The following is a 27,794-nucleotide window of genomic DNA, read 5'->3' on the forward strand; positions in this document are numbered from 1 at the left end:
GACCAGACCGCCAGAAGTTTGGCGAGGCATTTGGAACCTGTCTTCCGAGTCTCGTTCAGAACCGTCCTCGGTTCCCCGAGAGGCAGGAATGGCACAGGGAGGGCTGATGACCTTTCATTGGCTCTGCTCCTTCAGCCGCTCACTTTTGGAAAAGGCCTTACGTTCTCCCATCAGCCACAGAAGATTTAAAATTCTTCTTCATTTTTCCTGTGTACTGTACCAGAGTTTTAGTCAAACTTCCAAAATTATGAACATGAATAATTATGTGAAACATAAGTGGTTTTGTTTATAGTTTAACAGTTTTTTTCTCTCTCTGGAAAGGCTACTGTCTAATCTAGAAAATTGATGAAAATTGGGTAGAGGCTCCTTCCTTTATTTTTTTTCTCTTTCCTTTTAAAAATTAATTGCTAATACTCATTTGGTATATTATGGGCTAGGTACTGTTCTGGGCAATTTTCATGCTTTTTTCTAATGCTCACTTCATAATCCCCTAAGAGGTAGAAGTTCTCACTCTACCATTTTTTAAAGTTTATTTTTATTTTTAATTTATTTTGAGAGAGAGAGAATGCCCGAGTGTGCACGTGAGGGTGGGAGGAGGGGCAGAGAGAGAGAGAATCCCAAGCAGGCTGCGCGCCATCAGCGTGGAGCCCGACGTGGGGCTCAATCTCACAACTGTGAGATCATGACCTGAGCCAAAAATCAAGAGCTGGACACTTAACTGACTGAGCCACCCAGACGCCCCTGTTCTACTCATTTTTATTAAAAAAAAAAAAAAAAAAAAAATTTTTTTCTTTTTTTTTTACATTTATCTATTTTTGAGAAACAGAGTGAGACAGAGCATGAGCGGGGGAGGGGCAGAGAGAGAAGGAGACACAGAATCCGAGGCAGGCTCCAGGCTCTGGGCAAGCAGTCAGCACAGAGCCCGACGCGGGGCTCAAACCCACAGACTGTGAGATCATGAACTGAGCCGAAGTCGGACGCTCAACTGACTGAGCCACCCAGGTGCCCCTGTACTCATTTTTAAAGATGACAAAATTAAGGCCCAGAGAAGATGAGTAGCTCGTCTGAGTTCACATACTTAGTAAGTAACAGACCTAGTGTTTGAATCTGATTGTCTAGCTCCAGAGTCCACAGTCTTTTGTCTCTTTACAGTTACCCCAGATATATATATAATTACCTCTGAAGAAATGTTGTTAGTCTCCCATAAGCTTTTTATTAAGAATTTATGACCTGATCAACTTGAATTGACTTCAGATTATCACTAAAATATGTGCTTTTTAAAGAATTAAATAGGCCTGCAATTTTTTTCTTTTATTCAGTCCTGATCCATGTTGTTAACCTCATATTCTAGATTCTTGTTATATTATAGAGCTTGACAGGTATCTGCTTGTTCTAGATATTGGGCAAAAATTGAAAACCTAACTTTGTTTTCATCTTTTTATATTTCTGAAAGAAGTCTAGATTAGACGGGTTTTTTTTTTTTTAAGTTTATTTTGAGAGAGAACGAGCATGTGTAGTGTGAGTGGAAGCAGGGGAGAGGCAGAGAGAGGGGGGAGAGACAGAATCTTGCTTTCAGCATAGAGCCCGAGGCGGGGCTTGATCCCATGACTCTGGGATCATGACCTGAGCCGAAATCAAGGGTTGTACTCTTAACTGACTGAGTCACCCAGGCGACCCTGGACAGTTTTCAAACATTTCCAAATTATGGTATTTTATTTTAGGATTTATTTAGTATGGTATTTATAGTATAGTATACTATTTTATTTTTTAAAGTCTAATGATGAATGTTACGAAGGTATAAAAGTTAATATCTAGCATTCACATTCATATTCATGACACTGGGACTGGAACCTACGGAGCGTGGGATCGTTACCTGGGCCGAAGTCAGATGCTCAACCGACTGGGCCACCCAGGCACCCCTAGCCAAAACGGATTCTTGTGCCAGGGAACTAGATATGTAAAGGAAAGTCAGATTTCCAGTGAGAATTCTGAAGTGACAGCCACAGGTGGGAGGTGGGAGGTTAAGCAAGAGGATCCTTCAGCCTGCTCCTTCACTCCATTGTCTGCAAGTGGAAGAGGACTGGGGTCACGTGAACTAGGAAAGGAGTGTCTTTGCGAGATAGAGAGGGGGAGCGGTGTCAGGCACTGCCTGGGGTTGGAAAGGATGTGGAGTGGGAAAAGTTGATCACCTTTGGTGAGAGAGAAGTCTGGTCCTAAGAGGAATGTGTAGATAAACCAGTCTCTTCATTCGTGTGTACTGAGCAGTTAGTATTCTGTTACAGAGTTTCATTACAAAGCTCGTATAGTTTAGGTACTTCAGATTTTTTTAGTGAAATGACTACAGTAGCAAGACTTCAGAAATGCTACCAGGAGATAACATAATGCAGTAGGTCTTTGAACTGCTCTGGGGAGAAGGGGACGAGACAGAGAAGGGGCCCTGGGGAGAAGGGGAGTGGGAATCATGTGGCCTGGTCGGAGTCTTGGCTTTACCGCCTACTGGTTTAGTGTGGTGAGCACCTTTACACTTGACCTTTCTATGCCTCAGTTTCCTTATCCATAAAATGAGGTGACTATACTTCCTGCCCCATAAGCTTAAATGAGAGAATTAAAAAAATATAGGATTAAAAAAAATAATGAGCACGAGGAATGTGTTTACCTCTGTGCCAGGTCGGATGTTCAGTAAATGTTACTGTTCTTAACGTTGTTCCTGTTCTTGCCAAAATGTTCTCTGCCTTGCCTGCCTCCCTTTCCCCGAACAGCTGGACCTGGGGTGGGGGGATGTGAATTGTGCTGACGAGCATGCCCGTTCCATGATTCTTCTGTCAGGATAAACACAGGGCTTCTCTTTCATTGATTTGCTTCCAGATCTGCTATTTGGCACACTTATCTGACTAAAATTGTTGTTGTTGTTGTTGTTGTTTTAGCTACACGAAAGTGGTTATGACGCTGGCAAAGCCCTGCAGCGCCTGGTCAAGAAGCCCGTGCCCAAGCTGATCGAGAAGTGCTGGACCGAGGACGAAGTGGTGAGCTCGGACGGGACTGGCCCTGCGGTCTGGGTCACCGGGGTGTCTGCTTCTCCGTGCGTGACCTCCCTGCTCCTCCGGGGACTGTCCATGGTACCCAGCGGTCAAAGGAAGGAGACTTTAAACCTGAAAGTTGCACAGAAAGACTTGCTTTTTAGGAAGCTCTGTGGGAAGGATGTTCTCCGGTTTCATGGAAAGAAGAATCTGTAGGGTTGGTTGGCTGGTTTCAGCAAGTCAGCGTTTGATGCCTATTTTAAGACATAAGCATCTTTTAATGCTTATTTTTTTATTTTTGAGAGAGAAAGCGTGAGCAGGGGAGGGACAGAGAAAGGAGGACAGAGGATCTGAAGCCGGCTCGGCGCTGTCGGCACAGAGCCTGACTCGGGGCTCAAACTCACGAACCGTGAGATCACCACCTGAGCGGAGTCAGACATTCAACCGACTGAGCCGCCCACATGCCCCTTAAGACATAAGCGTTAAAACCATTTGCTGCGTAACCTAGAGCGGGGCTGTTGCCTTGTTTTTATTTGGAGGGCCAGCAGGATCCCTAACCTGCTGAAGGACGTTACTCAAGAGCAGGTAGCATAGACCCGATTATATAAATATAGTGGATCTTACATATTCGTCCTGTCATCGTGGCTCAGCAAAGAAGGTAGGGAGATAAGATAGGTGCCCACAAACACAGATTGAAAACCCACGGATTCCTGTCCCAGCCGACTGAGTTCCCATGGAGCTACATCCCCATCTTGTGACTTCTGGAAGGCGTTGCTGTCAGAGACTTACAGACTGCTTGTGCTCTTGCAGATACGGTCTTGTGTTTGCGTGTTACGGCTTGACGTTTGCCCTTTAGGTTGAAAGAAACGAAGATGGCGGCTGTCACTGGTAGACCTGTCGATTTTAAGTTCCTCGCCTGTGTTCTAAATCTGCTAAGAAAGCGTGCTTAGAAGCTCTTGGTGCTTTCCTGATCTCGCTCTTTTGTTTATTTCGGCAATATTTATCGAGTACTTGTTGTGTGCCGGGTGCTGTGCTAGGAGCCGTATCAAGAACAAAGGTCCCTCCTCACGAGGCTTGTGTTTGTTTTCAGAGGAGAGACCGTCTGTAAATCAATATTTGTTAAGTGGCGGTACACACACGTGCTGGGGAAGACGGAGTAGGCAAGGAGGATGGGGAGTAAGCTGGGTGAGGGGCTGTGTGGCAGAAGGGGCTGAGGAAAGGCCTGGTAAGAACCATTTGAGCAGAGGTGAGCCTTTTGGATCGGGGCCCTACGGTGAAAGCGTGGCCGGGAGAGAGAACTCCGGGCCCCGGGCGCGTTCAGGACGGAGGCAGGCATGTGTCTGCGGGGAAGGGATAGTGCGGTGATCGGGCGCGGCCTGCGGACCCACGGTCGGTGCCTCGCTCTACGCTCTGCGTGGGCGGATTCTGAGCAGAGGGTACCATCATCTGCTGGCGGGCGCCCTCTGGCCACTGAGTCGCAGGTGGGCTTCCGGGGCAATTGCGAGCATCCGGGCCCGAGACCGGTGAGCGGACAGCATGGTGGCAGTGCCGGTGGGAAATGGCGAGACCCTGGGGGCACATTGGAGCAAGAGCCAAGGCGATTGTTCGAGGAAAGGCCACGTGGGGGTTGGGCAGTCGGGGGCAAAGTAGGAGACGAGGAGGTAGCAGAGGCGGACTGAAGCGGCCCCTGAAGGCTTGGTCGGGAGAGAGCTTTTTCATAGCCCGTTAACACTTGCAGCTTATCAGACGCATGATGAGGTTGGTGCTGCTGTTTAGAAATTAAAAGTTTAAAACCTTTACACGATCAGTAAAGAGTTGGGGGCATCTTAAACATCTGTTCCTGTTCAGACACTGGCAGAGTACACACGTCACATTCGTTTGTTTTGTAAAGTCCCGTGGATGTGGTTTTCACTGTGGACCCATTTCTGTGACAAGGAGATCCGACTTGTGACTGATGAAATTTTAAAGTTCCTCAGGAAGTCTTGGTGCCAGAAAGATGTGAGGAGGTGAAAGGATGGAAGGAATGTGTGAAATGCCACCAACCCGGAGACCCCATCGGCGCCCACGTGCCCCGACGCCCTTCTTGTTCCTTCCTTTGCGCTGACGCCCCGGGGCTCCTCAGCGGCCGGGCGGCCAGGCACTCTCCCTTCCTGTCTCCCAGACCTCTCATTCGCTCTGGAATTTAAAGACTCCCACTTAAAAGAAAGCTGCTTTCCTTTTCCTGCTGCACTCGCTTCTCTTGGGCACAATGTGAACCGTGTCCCTGCTGTCGGCAGCCGGTGGGAGGGAAAGGGGAGTCTTACACATCAGAAAACGCTCGGCTTTATTTTAAAAAGTGAAGCACGACTCTAGGCGGACATGATAATGATCCGTAACTGCATAAGTCCTTGTCATTGGGCTCATTTCTATCATGTTTGCTTCTTGTTTCGGTGTAGGTTTTGAGAAATATGTTGGCAGGCCTCCGGCCCTTGCAGAACTCAGAGATCAAATGGCCGTCCCCTTATTTATAGGAAGTTAAGCTTCATTTTCTAAAACCTCAAAAGTGAATGGGAAAGAGGGATTGAATAATTGATAGGCTGAAGGAAGCCTCTCAGATCTTGGACCAGCTTGACGTGGCAGCGAGGCACCATCACTAGTGAGCTCCTGCCTTGGCCTGGTTTTGGCTGCGAGAGCATCACCCTCTGTGTGTGTGGCCTCTTCCCTGGAAGTCCCCTCATTTCCCACCCCAGCACTCAACAGGAGTAAGCAGAGCGTGTCCCAACTAAAGTAAGTACGTGGGCCTACCTCTCTTCTTTTTCCCCTCCAAGTTTTCTGTGTACCTGGACGTCTTCGTTATTTTTTAGTTTATTTATTTTGGAGGGGAAGGGACAGAGAGAGATGGGGAGAGAGAATCCCAAGCAGGCTCCGCACTGTCCTCACAGAGCCCCAACGCGGGGCTCAAACCCACAAACGGTGAGATCGTGACCTGAGCCGAAATCCAGAGCCAGACGCTCATCTGACTGAGCCCCCCAGGCGCCCTGACATTTTAGTTATTTTTAAGCATCATTGCCTCCAGTATATCCATTTGATCTAACTGCAGCAGCCTTGATGAAGTTGTTTTCCTTTGCATTTATATGAACTGGACACTCCTGTGTGCAAGGGTTGGTGGAATGAGCACCTGACAGTGCGAACCCCTGGCCGGGCTGGGAACACGCGGCCCCTGTGCGTCCTGGCTCCTGCGGGTGCGCTGCTCCCTGATCAGACAGATCTCTCCCCATCTCGCCAGTGCACACCCTCACTGCTTTTCACCGCTCTTTGAGGTTCAGGGCAGTTCCCGGGCCCAGCCCGCTGTGATCGCGCCCTCTTCTGAGCTGTTTCCCCAGTTTGCAGCGTTTGTTAGCAGCCTGCCCCTGGCTTTTTCCTGCCCCTTCCTCCGCTCCTCCTCACAGGCTTTACTTCTGAGTTGATTGCCCTCCTAGTTCATAAACTTAAGAGCGGGGACTTAACTGATGGGGTCTGGTAGAGACTAATGTTTCTAAGAGGGGCTTGAAGAATATTAACAACTCTTTATTCAAGATTATTGTTTGTAAAGATTTTTTTTTTAATTTTTAAAAAATGTTTATTTTTGGGACACCACCTGGGTGGCTCAGTCAGTAAGCGTCTGACTTCGGCTCAGGTCATGATCTCACGGTTCGTTGGTTCGAGCCCCACATCGGGCTCTGTGCTGACAGCTCAGAGCCTGGAGCCTGCTTGGGATTCTGTGTCTCTCCTCTCTCTGTGCCCTTCCTCCACTCATGCTCTGTCTCTCAAAAGTGAATAAAGATTAAAAAAAAAAAAATTTTTTTTTAATGTATATTTTTGAGAGAGAGAGAGAGAGAGCGAGCGCACATCTTCCGGGGAGGGACGGGGGTGGGGGGCAGGGGTGGACAAAGAATCTGAAGCAGGCTCTGCCCTGACAGCTGAGAGCCCGACATGAGGCTCAATCCCACGAACTGCAAGATCATGACCTGAGCCGAAATCAGACACTGAACCCACTGAGCCACCCAAGATTCTTTAATTAAGATCGTTCTGGGGCTTCAGCTCAGGTCATGATCTTGAGGTTCGAAAGTTCGAGCCCCGCGTTGAGCTCTGTGCTGACAGCTCGGAGCCTGGAGCCTGCTTTGGATTCTGTGTCTCCCTCTCTCCTGCCTCTCTCCCACTTGCACTCTGTCTCTCTCTCTCTCAAAAGTAAATATTTAAAAAAGTAAATATTAAAAAAAAATATTTAAAAAAAAGTAAGTATAAAAAAATATATAAAAAAAAAGATTACCTTCACTCTAACATTTTAAAACTTGTAATAGTTAATAATTATGCATCAGAGAAAAACTTTTACATGCGCTCAAAGCTGACCTTAAAAGTTTTACCTTTGGAAAAAATTTCCCATATTCTTTGTGATAACACCACCCAATTTCTTCGTCCTAGGTCTTTCAGATATTAACTGATTGTTGAGATTTTAGGCCTCAAAATTACACAGTGAGAGGCTTTTCATTTTACATTTTCTCTCAGTGATTCCTTTGACCGCTTGTGTATCTATTGGTATGGTGTTTCTTTTTTATATGTTGTTATTTTTTTAAATGTTTATTTAGTTTTGAGCGACAGAGCGTGAGCAGGGGAGGGGCAGAGAGACAGGGAGACACAGAATCTGAAGCAGGCTCCAGGCTCCGAGCTGTCAGCACAGAGCCTGACATGGGGCTCAAACCTAGGAGCTGTGAGATCATGACCTGAGTCAAAATCGGACGCTTAACCAACTGAGCCACCCAGGCGCGTGCCCCTATAGATATGGTATTTCTTACTGAAGTTTCTTTGGGGGCTGAAATACTTTAAATCTTGGGGAGTGGATACCAGATTTGGGCCAATTTCTGTCAAATTCTAGGCCAGAAAGTGACAGTTGAGCTCTGCTTTAGTGGAATGAGTGAGAAGCTCCTTGGTAGCTAGCTCAAGGCAGTCTCTCAGGCTAAATAAACTGGGTCAGATCAGAGAGGCAGTTTCAAAGAAATGCTAGGTCAGTTGGATGGAACCAAAGTGCATGGCTGGCTACAGCCATGGGAGTTGTACTGACGTTTAACCAGTTTCACTTACGTTATGCTAAAAATATTGTTCCGTATCAGGGAGCCATTTAAATGAGTAGGACTTAGGAAGAGAAAGAGGAGAAAAATACTGATCAGAACTTGTTAAAAAAAAGAAAAGAAAAAGTAAAAGAAACTCTAGATTATTAGGTTTTTAATTAAACATGATGAACACATTCAAATATACCACAAAGGCCCCAGGCTGAACTGCACCTAATCGAAACAGATGAAGTCACCCTTCCATGCCCGGGTAGTTATTAATTCCGCTTATTTATGCACGTGAGCCGAAGGTAGCATTTGCTGTGCTTGCCGTTGCTTATTGCGCTGGGATTCCATTGCTGCTGGCTGCTGTGCTCTTAATTAGCATTCAGCTGTTGATTATGGAAATGCTGGGGATGCTAATTGAATTCTTTTTAAAATTCAGGGCCTGCGTTTTCCTTGCGGAGTGTGGCCTGACTTGCAAGGTTGTAAGGTCGGGTGCTGCACTGAGCTGCACGCTTCACTCTTTGCTTCCCGTCCACTTGGCCAGGTTTGTTTGGGACGTTCTTTTCATGTCCAGGTGGCTTTCAGCAAAACTCCAGGTGTTGCCTGAGGTGAAGGCTTTGTTGCTTCTGGTGTTCCCGCAGGGGATTCCGCTTGGTCATGGGTAACTGTAACTTTTATCTGGAAATATGCTTCCCTTTCAATACTGGGTATCAGCGTTGATGTCCTACCTTGCGTGAACAGCCTAGATACGAATGATCTCTAACATTTTTATCCAGAGATAGTTCATCCCTGGTGCGGTGATAAACTTTAACTGGTCGTGTACATGGATTTACAGATTCATAAATTTTAAAACGTCTAAGCTGTCCTTCAGCATAAAGCTCAGTGTTATCATAAACGCAAACGAAAATCCTTCTTTCAAAATTGACATGACGTGCCAAACTAATTGTCTGAATATTCGTAAACCAATGAACCCGTGTGGCTGGTCAAGGAATGATTGCCACAGACGCACACGGCTGTTTGAGGGGTGTCTCTCCCAGCAGCGTCTTCAGACGCCTCTGTTAGGCCCTTTTTGGAATGTCTGCTCAGGAAAACATTGTCTTCCTCGCTCACTCTTTTCAAGCCAGGCATCTGGATGTGCCAGAAGACAGAGCTGCTTAGTGGGGCAAAAATACAACGAATTTCATTTGCTGTTTGTGTGGTAGCTGTAGAAAATGGAATCCACAGCAAAACCAGGGTCAAGGTCCTATATAGCAGCAGGAGGTTTTGGAGGTGAAAGCAGAGATGGGGATGATGACGGGGAAGAGAGCCAGCCCTCCTCAGCCTGCAGTTACCATCGTGTGAGTTTTAAGATGTCCATAATCTCAGTGTTCAGTTTTAAATTGTGTATTTTCAATATAAGGGAAGCCTTAATTGTATGGTATCAATTTTTAGAAATGACCAGGTTTCTAGAGTTGTTGGGCATTTTACATAGTCATTCCAAAAATGTTGGTGATAGGAGGGTCCTGTCGGTCATCTAATATGAACCCATTCATTTTTTTTCTCTTGTAAATTTTATGTGCATCATCTCTGTTGTTAGGATATCATTACAAAATCATTACAGGGGAGTTGAAACCTCACTACCATCTCAGTCTCTAGGTTTCCTGCCCTCTTTGTGTCTTTGTTCCTGTATGTACATTGGTTTATGTGTTTGTAAACTTACGTAAGTTGAATCATTTTATTGGAATTCTCACTTTCATAAATCTTAATCTGAGAATGTTTACAATATACCCAGAACTTGGACTAGAGATACCTTTCTATACCTCTGCAACACAGAATAGGTAGTTAGTAAATTTTAAATTGAAGTAGCTGTTTCTCTCAACTGATTACCCTTCCTCTAATTTTAAATTAATTGGTACTGCCTCTTACAAACAACTTAATTCTGAGATAAGAGGGTAGGAAAGATAAGTAGACATTTTGGCATATTATTTACACATAAGTTATATACATATATATGTGTATGTATATATATATATATATATATATATATACACACACACACGCATATTTATATATTATTACTCATGTTATGTGTTCCTATGGTCCATAGCAAAAATCAGTCCTTGGTGTTAAAAAAGAAAAATAAAAGGGTGCCTGGCTGGCTCAGTCAGTAGAGCATACACCTCTTGATCTTGGGTTTGTAGGTGGGAGCCCCACATTTGGTCTACATAGAGATTACTTCAAACAATAAAATCTTTAAAAAATAAGTCAATAAAAGAGGAAAATATAGATACAAGTAAAATTTGTACAATGCTTCAAGTATTAATGAGATTGAACTATTTTTCCTATGATTGACGCCCATCAGCCTTTGAATCAAACCCTTTTTTAAACAAGTCAATAGTGTGAATAGAGTGGAGTATATTACTGCCAAGTCCATTCGAAAATGAGACGGTGAATTAAAAATCAATTATATGTGTGGAAGAGTTGGTAGAAGGCAATCAATTTTGTCAGTTAGTTTGCGGGAAGGCTCTACTGCATAACAACCTGTAAAGAGAAACGTATTTTAAAATCCTTTAGTAAATGAGATAGGCTGAACATTAGAAGGAGAGAGAGATTTCAAAAATTTATTACAGTATTTCATGTCAATAGAAGTTGCCTCTGGGTTAAATCTACAAATTCAGCCATGACCTTGCATTTCACATACGTGGCTTTATTGCTTTCTAGGCTTCCTCTTTAAACTGTGGTCAGAGAAGGTAGTATGCCTGTTTTTCTAAACAAGGCCATTCTTTCTCTCATTTTCTTTAACCAGTATGTTTCTAAAGTTCCTTACCCCCTAGCCCTGATACTAGGTAATTTTGTTTAAAACCAACAGTAAGTTGTGCTGTTCTTGGGCTCCAAGAGGCAGTACCAATTTAATTTAAATGTGTGTGTGCATGTTGGTGCGTGTACATGTTCAGGCCTTAGGGCAATGAGGAACAGCACAGAGACCTGGGAAGTAACCCCACACTGCATGCAGGCACACCCCAAATTATTCCTTGCTGCTTAGGATAATCTTTTAAAATCAAAGAGCAATTTTCCTGGGACATTTTTCATTTTTGCTTGAAGTGGGGGAGTATTGGGGGGAATCTTCAGCTTGAAAGATTAATAAATACTACAGCAGTGGGTTATTGAAACCATGTTTTCCATCTCATTTCCAAGGGCGTGTAAAAAAAAATGGCGACAGCATACACTTTCAGCCACTCTCCGTCATCTTTCTCTGTTCGTTTAAAAAATGAGAACAAGACACAAGGGGACTTGAGAGATTGCATTTGTTCTCCTGTAGACAAAGTGGTTATTTTATAAATGAAGAGGATGGAAAACCCTTTCCTTCTGCAGTTTCTTAGCAACAGAGCTGGAGCCAATTTTAATGTGTATGCATGGAACATTCTATGTATGATGACATTGGAGCCGTACGTTTTCACAGGTGAAACATACTGTGTTAGTCTGGTAACTGGAGTTCAGTGTGGGGGGAAGGAAACAGGAGGTTAAAAAAAAGGAACCCCCCGATGAGAGGAAGTAACTCTTTTAAACTGTCTCCTCTTCTCTGGCATTCTTGTGTCTTAAATCTAAATTCTCTCTTAGGTAGAAGTCACAATGGCCTTGGTAGCCCCCTAATTGCTCCCTTCACTGGAGTGCCAGCACACTTTTTTTTACATTTCCTAGTAGCGTTTTGTTGTTGTTCCTTCCTCCGCCCCCACCCCGCATGCTGTCAAATGACACTTTCCACTGATATTTCAGAATTTGCTTTAAGACGTGTTTCCAAAGTACTTCATACGGGTGAATTCCAGTGCATTTTCCACATTCGTAAAGCAAAGTGCCGAGGTGTTGGGAAGCAAGAGTGTGTTTGGTGGTCATAAAGGAGAACTTCCCCCAGTTGGCCTTACCGGCTTAGCACTCAGGCCCACGGCTGGCTGGCTGGCTGGCTCTGTTATTTCTTGCGTCTGGTGTTGGGGCTTGCAGATGGCAAGCCTGCTCGTTCTCCGTTACCGTCGATCCTGTGTGAACGTGAGCGTGGGATGACCCTTCGTGTCGCTCACCGGGGTACTGACTCAGTTCTGATTTTAGATTGCTGTTCGAAGTTCATCCGTCCATTCATTCCGCAGGTGTTGACGGAGCACCGGGACGGCGCTCTGCCAGGCGCCCTTCTGCGTGCCGGTGATGCGGCCCGGAACGAAACAGGCAGAAATCCCTGCCCTCCTGGAGCTGACGTTCCAGTGGGGGAGACGGGTTAAAACAAGATCACCCAGTAACACACCCAGTGTGTCAGCCACGCGCTGAAGAGCTGGGGAGAGGGGAGGTCCGCCGCGCTGGGTTGTGACGGCAGGTGTGTGTGGGGACTTCCACAAGGGGCTAGGAAGTCTCGAGGTCAGGGCCTCTGGTTGAATTCTCCTTGTATCCCCAGCACAGAGCCCAGGGCCTGGGATGTGGCAGACGATCCGAAGCTACTGTGTTGACTGGGTCGGATGGAAGAGAACCTGAGTGGAGGTGGTTGCCCCCCAGGGCCTCGCGGCACCGAGTAGAGTCTCGGCCCCTTTGGCTGAGCTCCCCGCTGCCGCCTCGGGGGCTTCTCCTCCGAGCCCACGGCCAGTGCGCGCTTTAGCTCCAGCAGAGCCGACTGGACGTGTCCCGTTCTTTCCTGCTCGGTGGCTTCCCTTGGAAGAAGCAACCAACCCCGTCCGCGTGTGTGAGGTTTCATTCTCTGGACTCCAGCGGGGAGAGCTCCGTCTTGCCAGCGTCGCTTCATACTTGATGTGTGGTTGCCATGTTGGCCGTGGGAGAGCGAGCGATGGTGGGGAGAGGAGGACAGAGCCTCAGGAGACGGCCCGGTGTGGGTGTGGCTCCTCGGACTAACCCGTCTTCCCTCACCACCCATCACGCATTTGAGAGCGGAGTGACCTGTTTGCACATCTCTTTCTTCGGGCCGGCTGGTGGTTCGGGGCGGTCTTTTTGGCGACCGTGGTACGTGGGTAAAATACGCCTCGCCTCTCAGGTTTCCCCCGAACCTCTAGTGTGCCTCCCTGTTTGGTCACTTCTAGAGTATTTTCTTCCCTTTTAAAGGGCTTGATCCCCTGTCGTTGATCCCAGCAAGAGGAAACAGAAGAACTGTCAAGTAAATATACTAGGGAATTAAGGAAAGAGCAAAGCAAAGTTGTAAGGAAAACGACAACCGAACTGAGAGAACAGAGCAGAATGGCTGGAGGCCTCCGTGCGGCCCGAGGGCTGAGGAGTGTGCCCACACCGGGTTTCATAGCTAAAGTGTGCGTCTGGAACCTGCTTTGTTTGTTTGTTTGTCTTTTAAGCGTATCCTCCGTCATTCTGGATCCTTTTGTCAAACGTTCAGAGATTATGACCCAGAGAACACTGGGAAGGTCTCTGTCCTGGAAATGGGGGAAGTGCCTGTGCCACACCGAATACCTGCAGCTTTGCCGTCGCTGTCCGGCGTCCTGCGCGACTCTGCCACCCGAGGGCACGAAGTATGTGGCTGAAATGCAGCGCACTTGAGCTCTGGAGGAAGGGAAGAGCTTAAATGACACCCTTCTCTCTCCTCTCTGGAAGGCTCATTGGGGTGGGACGTGTTCAGAGCGAACGCAAGGCTGGACGACAGTCCTCAGGCCGCCAGCCACCTTTGAGATGTCGAAGTCAGGTCCCCTCCTTGAGCCTTAGTTTGCTCTGTAAGAAATGACAGGGAAGGGAAAGGAAGGGCGAAAGGGCACACTTTGCAACGGCCCGCAGGTGTGTTTGACCGGAAATCTGGACCTGATGCCAATTTCCTCCTGCCGACCACGCCTCCCTTTCACTTCCCAGGTGCATAAGTGGACTGATAGCTTATCTCCAGCTCACAGAATCATCTCTGTTTAAGAAATCTGAAAGCACATATGCCCACAGACTCCTGTGTCCTAGTGCTAACTAAGAGTTCTTGGCTTTCTCGCAACTGGTTTGTCAGTTTTGATTGTAAATTTATTTTTCTCATCTTCCCCATCAGCAATAATAAAACAAAACCTCTGGACCCCAGAGATGCATGTTAACAAGTGTTACAGGCTCTCCCAGAGCCAGAGGGAAGGGTGATCTGTCACCAGTGGCTCTGCTCTGTGTCATTTCAGTCCCTTTTCTCCTCTCACGAGCCCCCATCTTGTCTGGGAGCCACTGTTCCTGAAGCCCATGCAGGCGTTACCCACTTGCAAATAAGCCACTTTCCAAACAGGCACTTTCAGCCTAAATTAATCATTTTCTTTTTCCATCTAGGGCCTCTAATTAGTTAGGATAACATAGCTAGCTAAGCAGGCTTGGTTGTCCATTTTTGAAAGAAGGGTTTTAGAAAATGGATTTAACAAGGTGTTATTAAGCATAGATGTGGGGAGCAGTTGACCTGGACTCAAAACCCATTTAACATTCATCTAAAAATAAAATAGCTTTGCTTGTGGAAGGCACTGGGCCCCCGGTCTGTGGTTCCCATCCCTGTGTTCCCAGCGGAACACCACTTGGGACCCTTGATTTCATCAGCCAAAGCTGTTCCAGACTCTCAAAGTAGCTTAAAGTTGGGATGGACTCTGAATATTTGGATCTTCCCTCTCTGCCCAGTCCACGAAAATGAAATGCTCCAATCCTTTAGCAGAAACAAAAGTTTGAAAATTATTTTCTGGTTGTCCTTTGAGACAGCCCAAGTTCTTTGTCAGCTTTCCAGTTTTTTGACCCTGGAACAGCCTGACCCTGGTAGTGTGTCTCCCTCTTTAGAACTCTCTGACTTCATAATCTGCTCACATTCTTCCCCTGCTCCCCAGCCAGGCTCGCTCGTGCGCGCGCGCTCTCTCGCTCTCTCTCTCTCTCTCTCCCCCTCTCTCCCCCCCCCCCCCGTGAGCACTCTCTCTAAAACCCCTGCCAAACATTCAAAGGATCCACTTAGATTATCTTGCTTTTAAAAGGCAAACTTTTTCAGATGGATCATTCACTTGCTCGTACATCAAGAGGAGCCAGTAAGCATCATGCCATGTTATCCTCTGTTGGTTTGAAATAATCTCAGGCACCGCAGAAATCTGTTGCTAGGAGGATACGCAGGTGTGAGGGAGGCACTGTCCTTCAAACGAGTATCTTGACAAAAGGAGTGATGGATTTGTGTAGTTCAAAACCAAACCTTATTGTCTGTTTCTGGATAACCGACTTTAGATTTGCCTTAAGTACCATTCTATGGGAGGGGAGGGCTTTTTTTCCTACTTTATATTGAACTTAATTCCACTGCCTTTCCAGACCTCTGCAACGTTCTGCTGGATGCGTTTGGAGTCTTTTTATCCACTGCTCACTGTCGTAATTCTTCCTCTAGAACCTTCTCTTCCTGCTGTCGTTAGTTTAGCTTTGTGTTTTCGACACAGATTAGAAAACAGTATTGGTTCGCCATCCAAGAGGAAGGGAGCTTATCGCTGACTGGAGACAAATAAACTACGTTTGTTCTTCAGCCACTAAGATCTCTGCAGGAGTCCCCACTGACCTTGATAATTGCCTGGCTGAGTGGCATCCCTGACTGATTTTGGCACTGAGTGTACACGCGTACTTGAGTTGGCTGTTGTCGCCACAGGCAACCTGGAGAGGAGACAGCAGCCACACGATTGGAAACTTTCTGAGTGCCCCTCCTGCTCCTGGTGTTGTGCTGGGGCCCACGGGACACGCGGGGCTGCACTTGCCACTTTCCACTGTCGGACGGGGAGATCAGGAAGGGCTCTCGGAGGAGGTGTTCTTTGATAGGAACCTGAAAGCATGGGTAGGGTTTCGCCAGGCACAGTGGATCCAGGTTAATGGCAGAACAAAGGCATTAAAGAATGTGAGTGGCTGCTTAATAGCCAGTCGCCCAGTTTGAAGCTATGGGTGGAGGAGTGTCTAAGACAGCTGATTGATTCAAAGCCACCCACTCTTTATGGAAAGAGAAGTTTATGTTTCACTTAATAGAAAATAAGGAATAATTACACATTTTTGAACATGGGGAGTGATAGGACCAGGGCCACCATTGAATATTAATCCAGCAGTAACGGTGGTAAAGTGGGTAGAGAAGGGAGTTAGTGGTTCTGGAACCTGGCTACATGTTAGAATCATCTGGAAAACTTTAACATTTCTCAGTGCTAAGACTATATACTCCAGCCTGGTTAGACCAGAATCTCTGGGGTGGGACCCGGGCGTCCACGTTCCAGGCTACGGACTGTGGTCCTAGTGAGAGATGTTGAAAGTTTATAGCAGTGATTCTCAACCTTGGGGGCACACTAGACTCACACAGGGAACTTTAGTGCATGCGCGCGCGCGCGCGCGCGCGCACACACACACACACACACACACACACACACACACAAAACAGAGACTTGGGTCCCACCCCAAGATTCTGATTTAATTCATCTGGGATATGACCAGGGCATTGGGTTCTAACACCCAGCCGAGGTTGTGGGGTAGAGGGAGGGAGAAGCAAGCGGAACAACTAAAACCAAGAACTTCCAGGGCAATCCTAAGACCTTTATTCTGCGCCAGGTGCTGTTCTGAGCACTCGGCTTGCACCGACTGGACTGACGTGTCACAGAGTGATCTGGAGAGCCTGCTTTCCGGCCCAGCTCCTCCCTTGCTGTACCACGTGGTGTCTCTAGAGAAGCCTAGCCGATTGGAGGTGGGAAGCAAGGAAAGGGTGGAGAACACCATTCGGGCTTCGTGTTTTGGCACGAGGGAGGAGACTGGTGGTACTAGTGACAAAATCTGACATCGGGACTTGTTTTAGAGGAGACGGGAGTGTTTGTGTTAATCTTCAGCGACTTGAAAAGATGCGGGTGGATCCAGCTGTTAGAAATGAAGGTCTAAAGGTAGGAGAGATTTCTGGTCTACAGGGAAAGCTCCCAGTTGAGGAGACCGGAAGCTGGCTCAGGGTCTCAGCTGCTAAGTAGCAGGGCCGGGAGCTGGTGAGTCATCAGGGATAGCAGTACAGACTGAAAAGGGACTTTCTGGGGGACTCTTATGTTGATAGGCAGAGGGATGGACAAAATAACGAAGTCAGGAAAGGCTGGAGAAAGGTTTGGACTCTATACTGTTTAATTTGTTAACCGTTATATTGAACTCCTAGGATACGAGGAGTAGTTACTTTTTTTTGTTTTGTTTTTGTTTAATACACGCAGTCATAGGACTGAGGCTGTCTTTGGCATAACTCATGTGAAGGATTAGGGGAGGAAACTGGTACAAGGTCAGGATGCTGAGGCACGTCTCATAGTATTGATGACACTGTTGAAATAACTGACAATGGGTCCCAGGCTTCATTCACAACTTGGGGAACCGGGTAGAGGTGGCAGAAGCATCGAAGGGCTGTGGGTCGTAAGCAAGAAAAAGATTTTGTGGGATTCCTGGTGGCAGCGTAAATAAGAGAAAATGTCCAGGTTTTCAGGGCTGCCCAAATGTGAAGGTTGGCTGTCAGTGGGCGGCTAGGTGGGAATGACGGGCACTGAGGATGGTGATGCAAAAAATCCAGAATATCAGGAGGTGTCTGGGCAAATTCTTCATGTTCCTGAGAGTGCTGTCAAAAGAAAGGATAGAGAAAGGGACTCTCAGCTAGGTGTAGGATCACCGAATATGGGCGAGGGAGACTGGCTTGGTTGGTTGATATCGTGACAAGAAAAAGCAGCTGGAGGCGGTAGATGATGTGGTCACAAAATGCTGGTCAGATCGTTGGAATCAAAGAATGCACAGAACTAGGCCTCTGACTCTGTTACTAGAGGGGTTGTGAGGGATGCTGTATGGGTCATGATGTGAGGATGTTGGGGGGGGTGTGGGGGGGGTGTGAGGGCATTTGGAGAACAGAAAGAAGGGAGGGAGGGAGAGAGAAGACAATAGGCCTCCAGGGGACACAGTATAAGGGGCCAGTTGGGAGTTGCTGGGGTGAGCTGTCCTTAGCCAGAAGTAGGGATTGGGATGGGAGTAACAGGGGAAGGGGTGGGAAGGAAACTTGTGGCGTCGATGGTCATTTTAGGTCCCACGGCCGGGGACAGAGACCCCTCTGCACTGCTCTCTGCTTCATGATGTGCTTCTTGAGAGCAACCCATCTCTTACGGCGTCCCACTCCTCAGCACGGCACGCTAAATGCCAAGTTGGGTTGAATTGGATCAACATCTAGAGGTTGAAGAAGGAGGCAGGATTTTGTGGCTAGAACGTTACTTAGAATTTAAGATGTCAGATGGGAGCAGTGGCTCCCGGATATGTTGTGCTATTTGTTTCCTCAGTCGCTCAACAAATGTTAGGCATTTAACGGTGGACCAGGTCTCGTCTAAGCCTTGGAGATAAAAATAACATTGGACATACTGTCCTCAAGGAGCTTGTGTCCTATTGGGGAACACGGACAAATAAACAAATTAACGTAAACAACACGATCCACGTAGATGCTACGGAGAACATAAGCCAGTTGCACTCGGGGAGACTGAGTAGGGCAGGGGCCGTGTGGCCGGGGAGCTGCCTTCTTCAGGGCAGCGGCACCCCATTCCACATCACTGTGCCTCCAGGTCTGGACAGATCATATGTCTGATAATTCAAGTCAGTTAATTAGGAGTGATGTGTGTTTTCGGAACAATCGAATTACTTAGCCCCCGTCTGGTGACTTTCGGGGTCATGTCTCATTTGCCTATAAACTGTTCCCTGTCAGGACCAGATAAATGCCTTCAGGACTTGGGAACTTCTGAGGGCTCAGAACGAACTGAATTTGGCTAAAAGGACAGGTGGGAACTTGGCTACAGAAATAAAATCACGTAGCTGCGTGAAAGTCTATTCGTTTCACCCGCACGGACGTGCATTTTCCAGTATGGGGGACACAACAGTAGAATACTTCTAAATGACAAAAAGATTCTCTAAACCTTCTCCGTGACTTTTTAGATTGGGGGACAGATTAGAAGAGCAAGGTCTGGTTCTTGTAAAATGTTTGCCGAAGGCGGCTTTGGGTGCATGTTGTCTGCGGCCGAGAGAGAGCGGGGGTGGGGGGGAAGCTGTGGTTAAACCCAGAAGGAGGTTCTGTCTAGCCTGTGTGGTTCCCTGTAGATGTCACCACCATTTCATCTTCTTCAGTGCTTCTTAGTATGATGTTTCGCCAAAAAGGCCTACGAGCCTAAAGCCCCCCACCCCTCCAAAAAAAGGACACGAAGGAACTTGATGGGCCGGTGATTCGTTTCCTCATTGTAAAGAACATTTCCTTCATCCTTGATGAAGCCACAGGAATTTTTTCCACCGTTGGCCACCCTAGACTGTGTTGAGAAGGTCCCACCAGCCCTGGCTGCCGGTAGTCAGAGCAGTCTGGATCCCCTGCCCGCCTGGGAGAAAACTCTCAGGCCTCGTCTCAGGCCTCAGGGCTGTCCCTAAATTAACCAGGGGAAAGCAACTTCCGGTCTCCTCTGAATGTTTGCCACCGTTGTGTCCGGTTACTTTTGGGTTCGTGATTTGCTCAAAAACAAGAAACTCCAGTTTCTTCTCTTTTTTTCCTCTCTACCCCCTCCCTTCACTTCTACTTTCCTCAGATAACTCCTCATGTGTCTATAGAAAACCACGTATTAGTAATGCAGTTAAAGTTTAGTGGTAGAAAACAAAAGTGTCGGTAAACCTGTGTCTGGTTGAATCTGTGCTTGAGACCAGCTGCTGCACCTTCGGCAAGTCCTCGATCCTCTGTCTAAGAAATGAGAGTATTAATTAAACAATTAGGTCTTCTGTGGCCCTCGGAGGCTCAGGTACTGGTAATAGGAATTGTCTTTGAAGAAATATTTATTAAATACCTGACTTACGCTTATGCAAGGACTCTGACAGATGAACCCCGACAGGACTACCCCACTTCCAGGAGAGGGCCTCTAATGGCAGTGATGGGCTTGGGTGCCCAGAACTTGGTGCTGACTTGGTGCTGGGCACGACACGGGAAGTTCCATGGCAGGGTGCACAGAGAAGGATGACAAAACATAGATGCGGAACGGCGAGTAAATAAACCTGTTCAGGGTCATACCGGTGGCGAGCGAATCAAAGCCACCAGCCCAAGGATAGCTCCTTAGTGACGTTGCACAGGATCCCCGGGCAGAACATCGCGTGATGAACCGCTGAGGCGCGGGGGGTGGGACACGTTCGGGGAGCGGCAGGGACCCGGCTCTAGTCGAGTCTGGGGCAGTCGCCGTGGGTTCTAGGGACCTGTGCGCGTCACGACCGCTGCCCTGCCTTCTCGAGCTCACGCGGCACGGTGTCCCCGTGAGCCGACGCGAAACCTCCCAGTCCGTTTCACCGCGTCTCCTGATCCACACACTCGAGGGTGGTGGGCGCTGAGTCCAGGGCGGGAGCAGGGAGAGCCCGAGCTCCTGGATCCGCACACCGAGGGGCTCGAGCTCCCCGTTTGTCTTTACCTGGTTCTGTCAGGTGAAGCCAGAGTCCAGCACATCCCAGCACTTCCAGCTGCGGCGCGGAAGCACGCTCGGCGCTCCCCGCAGTTGCCGCCTCTCGGATGAAGCTGACAAAACAAACTAAACAGAAGTCTCTCTTTCCCGTGAAGCCCCTAAAAGAATTTTGCTTTAAAAGCCATACGTTTGCTTCCAAGTTTAGATTGGCATATACCTTTGTCATGATAAGGATGTAATTTCTTGCATATAAATAGTGACATTGAAAGCGAGCTGCTCCATCACTCTTAAATCTATCCAAGGCATTTTGAACACCCTCGCAATTTATACGCGTTATCATCTATCTGAAAATACATACGAATGGGCTCCTTTTTAGCAGTAACATTTTACGTTCTATCTTTCCTTTCCCTCCTTTCGCTTCTGTAACTAGGAGCTTTTCAATCCACTTCCCCGCAGACCGTATCCCAAATGTAAAAGCATCTCCTGCCTGGGAGTCTCTTGTCAGATCAGCCTTTCATACTCTGCCGCGAAAAGGCTGCGTGTCAAAAGACGCGTGCGTGGTGTTATTTCCTTTAGCAACAAAGCTCTAAGTGTTAAAAAGGGAAGTTCTCTCCAATTATGTTATAATAATTATTAGTGTCCAGTTTATCAAAACAAGATGTTATAAATGTTGATAAAAATTTTACTTTTTGTTTAATATTTATCGGAAATACGATAGATTCGGTTTTTTAAACGAATTCATTCTTGCATGAATATTGCTTATTGTCAGAGTGAGGCCGTGCTCTGCATCGGTTTTATTCTTATTTTTCATGTATCTGTAGATATAAGTGCTCAAAAACCTTGTGTGCCTGAATAAGCAGGTGGGAATAATAGTTTTGTTACGGTGTCACTCAGTAAGTCGAATTCCTTCCGTAACAATGCCAAAGAAACAATTTATCATCAGACTTGGTTTGCAGTGATCTATCAGATGACACCCCCGCCAGGTCCTCCTTCATTTTTGTTGAAAGCAAAGAACTGGAAAGTACCTGACTTGCATGAGGCTTTCTTATCGTGACCTTAGAGTTAGCCACTGTGTCAACACCAACATCAGTGTTTTGAATCGATCCTTTGTTTGGTGCCCTGGCGTGTCTGTATCAGGGGCAGTGCTGCCTAGGAGCATTCCAGATGGGAGAGGGGTGCCTTTGTGCTTGTGAGGGGAGGGCCGTCGTGAGAGGGCCCGGGAAAACACGGTGCCTTTCCTCGCAGGAGTGCGCGCTCGGGCAAGTGGATGCTGTCGGGTGAATTTAGGAAGGACAACATCTGAAAGTGGAACGTTTGGAAATGCATTCCCTTGGAACCATTTGAGTTTGTGTTTTTGTCTGCACACCCCCTTGTGCAGACTGAGAACCCACAAATCTTGCCTACCAGGCCCAGTTGTAGGCACTGGGAGAGCCCAGGGCAAGTCAGGCCCTGTAGGATCTGGGCTGAGGGCACGGAGAGGGCCGGCCAGCCTGGGAGCCTGGCAGCCATCTTCCAGGGTTCGGTCAGTCGGCCTTGGGCAGCGAAACAGGCTGTGCCGTGCTGAGATGAGTAAGCGATGAATAAATTGCTGTCCTTGCCCTCCAGGAGTTTCTAATCTGAGCCTGTACTACAAAAGAAAACAAAACAGCAACCCTCACCGCCCGCCAAACCCACAGAAAACAAAACTCTCTGTGACCTTGTTATTTAACATGCTAGCAAAGTATGTTTGTTTACATTTTTCAGTGTTTTGATAAGTGGATCTCAATACAACTGGTTTTATTTGTAATCCCATGTATTTTATCTTAAGCATTTACAACCATTTTTTGGAAGAGGTTAGGCCTTTCCAGACTGCCACAAGTGCCCATGGCACAAAAAAGGTGAAGAACCCTGTTCGGAGTGCTGGCCTCTTCCAAATCCCACAGAGAGTCAGTTTCCAAGGAGTCCCAGATGACAGTTTCAATACAGTGGTTTCATGAAAGGACGCTGCATAGAGTTGATACTCGGCGGCCCCACAACACCACAAGCTTGGTGCGCGCACAGTAGACGTGTGAAGCGTTGCAGCGGGGGCGCCTGGCCGGCTCAGTTGGGAGAGCCTGTGACTCTTGATTTCACAGTTGTGAGTTCGAGCCCCGCGTTGAGGTAGAACTTACTTAAAAAAACATGTTGCATTAGACTGTCAGACCTCAGACCTGGTATCATCAGGCATTATCTGAAGGACCTGCTGCAATCCAGTTTATAGTCCAGCATTAGGGAATCCCACCGCACCCAAAGACACACGCACACACACGCACACACACGCACACGCACGGCCACTTGCCAGAGCTGGAGCGTTCGGAAGGAGCAAACTTTTGTTGTCTCCAGAATGAGTTTCACACAATTGACAGTGTTCTTGGTTTTGTTCTTAAGTAATGTAGACCTGTGGCTTCTCGGTTATTGTTCGGCTCGTTTTCTTGAACGTCTCAACATTCCTTTTCTTCCTGGTGCTTCCTCCGGCAGCTGATCTGCCCCACGCACCAGGGCTGCTGACTGGAAGCTGCGGTGCTGCATTTAGATCCGATTTCTCACATGCTGCTGACTTGATCTCATTTACAGTTTCACATTTCTGTTGCCATACACTGTGTGATCCCGGCCTCCCCGCAGCTTTTTAACAATTAGTAATCGAGCAAGAAGTGTGTTTTTATTACAGTGGCCTTTTGATTTTGATGTTACAATCGTGTAGTGTTCAGCAGAGAGCAGAGGTGGGGAAGTGGCTCTCTGAAACACATTTTTGACAGAGAGAAGTCTGTTGTTTCAGCCACTTGGCTATCTGTCAGCGGTTCTCAGACTTCCCCCTTGTGTCGGTTGCCTGGCAACCCAGGGCTGGAGCAATCAACCCGTGGCCGTGCTTTTCCAGGCCCGGATCGGGAGATGATTTATCGGTGGAGCTGTGAGCACGGTAAACCCACGCCTCAGAGATGGACCTTTTTTTTCTCTCTCTTCTTTTTTAAACCAGGAGTTGATACAAACCATATCAAGAAAAAAGAGAAAGAGTGTCAGTTGGAGAGTTCTGTTACAGATTTTTTCAAGAATAAAATTAAGGCCCATAGATAGGGTGCTTGTTATTATGTGTCTATCCATACGTGTATAGGTTAATATTTTTACTTAATTGGATTATTACTCTTTTAAAAATTTTTCTGTTTTACTGGAACCTCAATAATTTAAAAGTTAGTGGGTTTTTTTTGTTGTTGTTGGTTGTTGTTTGTTTTTTTAATGAGGATACTTGGGATGCAATCTTTCCATGAGGAACTTAGCCCAGGCAATGTTTAGTTACTTGCCCGGGGTCATCTGTGAAGCCTTGATAGAATCATGCATGGACCCAGAGCCCAGCTTTCCTGATGTTTGTGTCTGTGTTCTTGATTTAATACAGTAAGCATCCACTACTGATTGCTTTTCTCCCTATCTTTCAAAACTAGTTGAAGAATCCAAAGATCGTGCTTTACTGTATGTTGTGTTAACAAGTACTTAAGCGGGCCTTCCTCTTTGTACGTGTCTGCATCCGTGTGTTTCAGGAGAGCTGTCATTTTAGGACGGGTTACTTCTGAAACTTCCAGATTCTTCTTACTTTCTGCTTCCGCCTACACTGCTTTCTTTTGCACCCCTCCCCCATTTGTAGTTGCAACCTTTTAACTGTGAAAATTATCCCATACTGATTGATTTTTGCTATAAAAGTGGGTTTTAAAGTTCTTCTTGAGGTTTCTCCTTTATAGAATCTCAAACTCTAATATCGCAAACGAGGGTGAAGAGGAATTCATTTTGGGGGGCGTTCTGCACAGGGCAGAAGACTTTCAGCCTGACTTAGCAGACTGAGCAGTTCTTAAGCGTATCTTTCTGTAAAACTTTAAGGAAATACTTTGGAACCCAAACTCCACTCTGCATGCAGCCCAGTGCGTCCCACTGTGTATGTAAATGTGCTATTAGTATGTTTGTATTCCTTATGAATATACAGATCTAATCTGTTTGTGTAATTTACACACAGCTGTGTTCATGCTCCCTTAATAACAATATTTCCAAGCAAGAGTGAGGTATCACGGGAGCACTATTGTTCCAAACAAAAGCCGCCAGACAGCCTTGTGGTGGGGCCCATTACCAGGCCCTGATGTGGGACCCTCCCTGGAGGGGCTCTCTTGTGATAGCCATCCTGCATGGGGATAGCATGTGACCTAATGGGGTGCCTATAATAGAAAGAAAACAATGACTGCTGGTTAAGACAGGGTTCTGCCTTATGACCAAGGCTTGCCTTTTGTCATTGAAATACACTCCTCTCCCCCCCAAACCCCCATCATTCCCCTACATTTCCTAAAGGAATAATTGATTTCCCTCCCTTTTTGGAGATTGTGTAAAGTGCACAAGTTCAACGAGGAGCCCTGGCACTTATCATGTGGCCAGGAAGGGGAAACAAAGTCCAGGAGCCCAGGAACTGAAGTGGGCCCCCAGTGCTGGTCAGGGCCTCAGTTTCCCCTGTTTGGCAAGAGGGACAGATCATAATTAATAACTTCTGGATTTCGGCTACGTTCTTCTGGAAGGCAGGTTTCACTTAATTTAAAATAACAAGCCTTTATTAATTGTATTTAATTTAGGACTACATGTATGATATCATTGTCCCTGATTCTAACAGTATATGTATTTTACCTCCCTAATAGAAGACTGTTAGCGCTTTGGGTGTTCTAATGTTTTACAACAAAGAAGGATCATTCAGGCAAGGCCTGTGCTGGTAATAGTACCCACTAGCCGCACAAGGCCGTAGGGCACCTGGAATGTGCCAGTCCAGCTTGAGATGTGCTGCACGTGTAGAATGCACACTGGGTTTTGCAGACAGAGTAGGAAAAGGAGAATGTAAGACATTTCATTAATATTCCTTACATTGGTTACATGTTGAAATGATAATATTTTGGATATTTCAAGTTAAAATGTATTATTAAAGTGAATTTTACCAATTTCTTCCTAAAATCTGACTCCTGGAAAACTAAAGTTACGTATTTGGCTCACATTTGTGGTTCACATTCGGTTTCTTTTGGGCAGCCACAGATCTAGACTCTTTTAGTTACCATTTTTGCAAAAGGCTTACTCACTAAAGATTTCTACTTCTTTTTTCCCTTGTAACTTATAGACAAGCCACATTTTTTTTTTTGAGTTTCCTCTTCCTTCCTCCTGTGCTGAGCTCTACTTTTTAATGACTTATTTATGAACCACTTTACAGGGACATTTTTGTGGAAATTTTATGGTGGTTTTGCAGGGAAAGAAGGGGCCTCTGATGCCCATTTGGGTTCTGTTATTACTGTCGGGTTATTTTTAATTTGGGTGTAGCTGGGCAGCCATTATTGGCAAGAGGTATTTGTCTGGCGGTATTTCTACATCTGTTAACGCTGCTGCCTAACTAGCCAGTTCTCATGTGACTTGAAAGTGCATTGAAGCATTCTGAGATTCACCCCGTAGCGGTGCTTTGTTAGGCCTGAAATCGTGACAGGACTTCCACGTACTCAACATAATCCTCTAGACTCAGAGAGGTATATAGACAAAGCCGTACAAGCAGGCTCAGTGGCCTTTGCTAGTGGGCCCAGTTGCTATGTAAACCATCTCACATGAAGTCGTTTTCCCATTGGGCATGTGGTCTTTGAGTGAAGAAATGGAGTAACTTTCATTTGACACTTGAGACCACCCAGGAAAGGTTTAACACCGAGGTGTGTTGAAAAGAAAATGGCTGGCGTCCCTCTGGGTGCCGAGCTGACATCACGGAGCCGGATGGTGTGGTTTCTGTAGCGGGACTCGGACATTTGAGCGCACAGGAAAGTTGGTGTCAAACCATTTTGTAGGTAGTAATTAGAGAGTTGGAGGCTTAACGGTGAACGCAGATCAGGGGGCGTTGAGTCAAGTCAACAAATGGCTGGCAAGTCAAATAGTGTTATGGGAAGACGAAACCAGCTCACCTACAGATAACGTTCATTTACAAATCCAGCCCGTGGTTGTTGATCCCCTGCTGTTTGTGTCAAGTGCTGTTCTAGGTGCCAGAGATTTCGTAGTAGACAGATTTTCTCATGTATTCAGTATCATATACATCCTGTCGTGTCATATCGTAAGGTAATAAGAGCTCCGTGTTACGTCAGCATATTATACAGAGTGATAAGGCATGCAGATTGTCTCACGAAGTCTAATTGCAAAGTTCTTTACTGGTTCATTTAAGTAATAGTTGACTAACGTGGAGGTTACAGTATTTTGTGGTTTTTGTATTGAATTTCGTAGTGGGTTCCTATTCCTGCATAACACATCACCCCAACAATAAAAATTACCTCAAGTTTAAACAGCAGTATTATTTTATTAGCTGTCATAGCTTCTGTGGGATGAGAATTTAGGAATGGCTCAGCTGTGTGGTTCTGACTTGGGGAGCGGAGGGGGCCTTTGTGAGGTTGCAGTCAGATGGTAGGTGGGGTCGGAGTCACCTTGAAAGTTCCTTGACTCACAAGTCTGGACGAGGACTCAAACGGCTGGGAACTGGAATGGCTGGAACTTCTAAGGCGTCTCTCTCTCCCCCTGTGTGGTCTCCCCGGCACAATAGCGTCAAGATAGCCACACTCCTTAATATGGTGGCTCAGGGCTCCAGAGACAGGTGTCTGGAGAGGGAGAGCCAGAGCCAAGCAATACAGTCTGTCACAAATATAAAGCCTTTGTGGGAATGTGTGTTTTAGTTTGTTTTTGTTTTAAATAATATATGATCCTTGTCTGTGAAATGAGAGTTTTGACCAGGGCTGGGTGCTCTAAAAGCTTCCTTCCAACTCTAACATTCTCTGATCGTGCTATTATTACAGATGTGGTAGGGACTGGGGGCTGACTGACAACTGCTTGGCTTTTGTAGGTGTTTCTGGGGCGCATGAGCTGGAGTCAGCTTGTGGGGGTGGTAAGGAGTCTGCTGGACCCTTCTTGCTGGCCTCAATTAACTTTAAGGACCTGGCACTTGAGTCCCCCTTTGTGTTCTGTTTCTGTAGCTAATCTTGCAGGGGCAGGGATATATAGAACCACGATTGAAACCAGGCTGTTCGTGATCACAGTACTCGTGAATGAAGGAAGGGAGAAGGATCAGGGCAGGATCATGTTAGACCTTCCCCCATTCTCAATCTTATGCTCTTCAGCCTTTGGAAGGTTAGAAAGGAAAGGAACAAGAAAGAGAACACCTCTGTAACAGCTAAGCAGCTGCCATATTTGATCTAGAGAGGACTTCTTTTAGACATGGACAGGCTCAGATTTGGGTTTCTGTTGTAAGTACCATCAAATCTTTAGGGATGAGGCAGGGAAACAGGTGTCTT

The 27,794-nt window shown here is 46.7% G+C and overlaps 1 protein-coding gene across 4 annotated transcripts in view; it reads left to right on the forward strand.

Moving 5' to 3' along the window:
* Positions 1 to 27,794, forward strand: part of RERE (arginine-glutamic acid dipeptide repeats) — a 423,597-nt gene that overhangs the window by 328,550 nt on the left and 67,253 nt on the right. For all 4 annotated transcript variants that reach the window (XM_047083211.1, XM_047083212.1, XM_047083213.1 and 1 more), the window contains one exon: positions 2,925 to 3,023. In XM_047083211.1, the coding sequence (XP_046939167.1) occupies positions 2,925 to 3,023 (99 nt within the window). The remainder of the gene's footprint in view (positions 1 to 2,924; positions 3,024 to 27,794) is intronic.

The sequence above is a fragment of the Lynx rufus genome, unplaced genomic scaffold (genome assembly GCF_022079265.1).
Source record: "Lynx rufus isolate CCGP_SWC_20201006 ecotype Redwood Valley unplaced genomic scaffold, mLynRuf1.p SCAF_2, whole genome shotgun sequence".
Taxonomy (NCBI): Eukaryota; Metazoa; Chordata; class Mammalia; order Carnivora; family Felidae; genus Lynx; species Lynx rufus.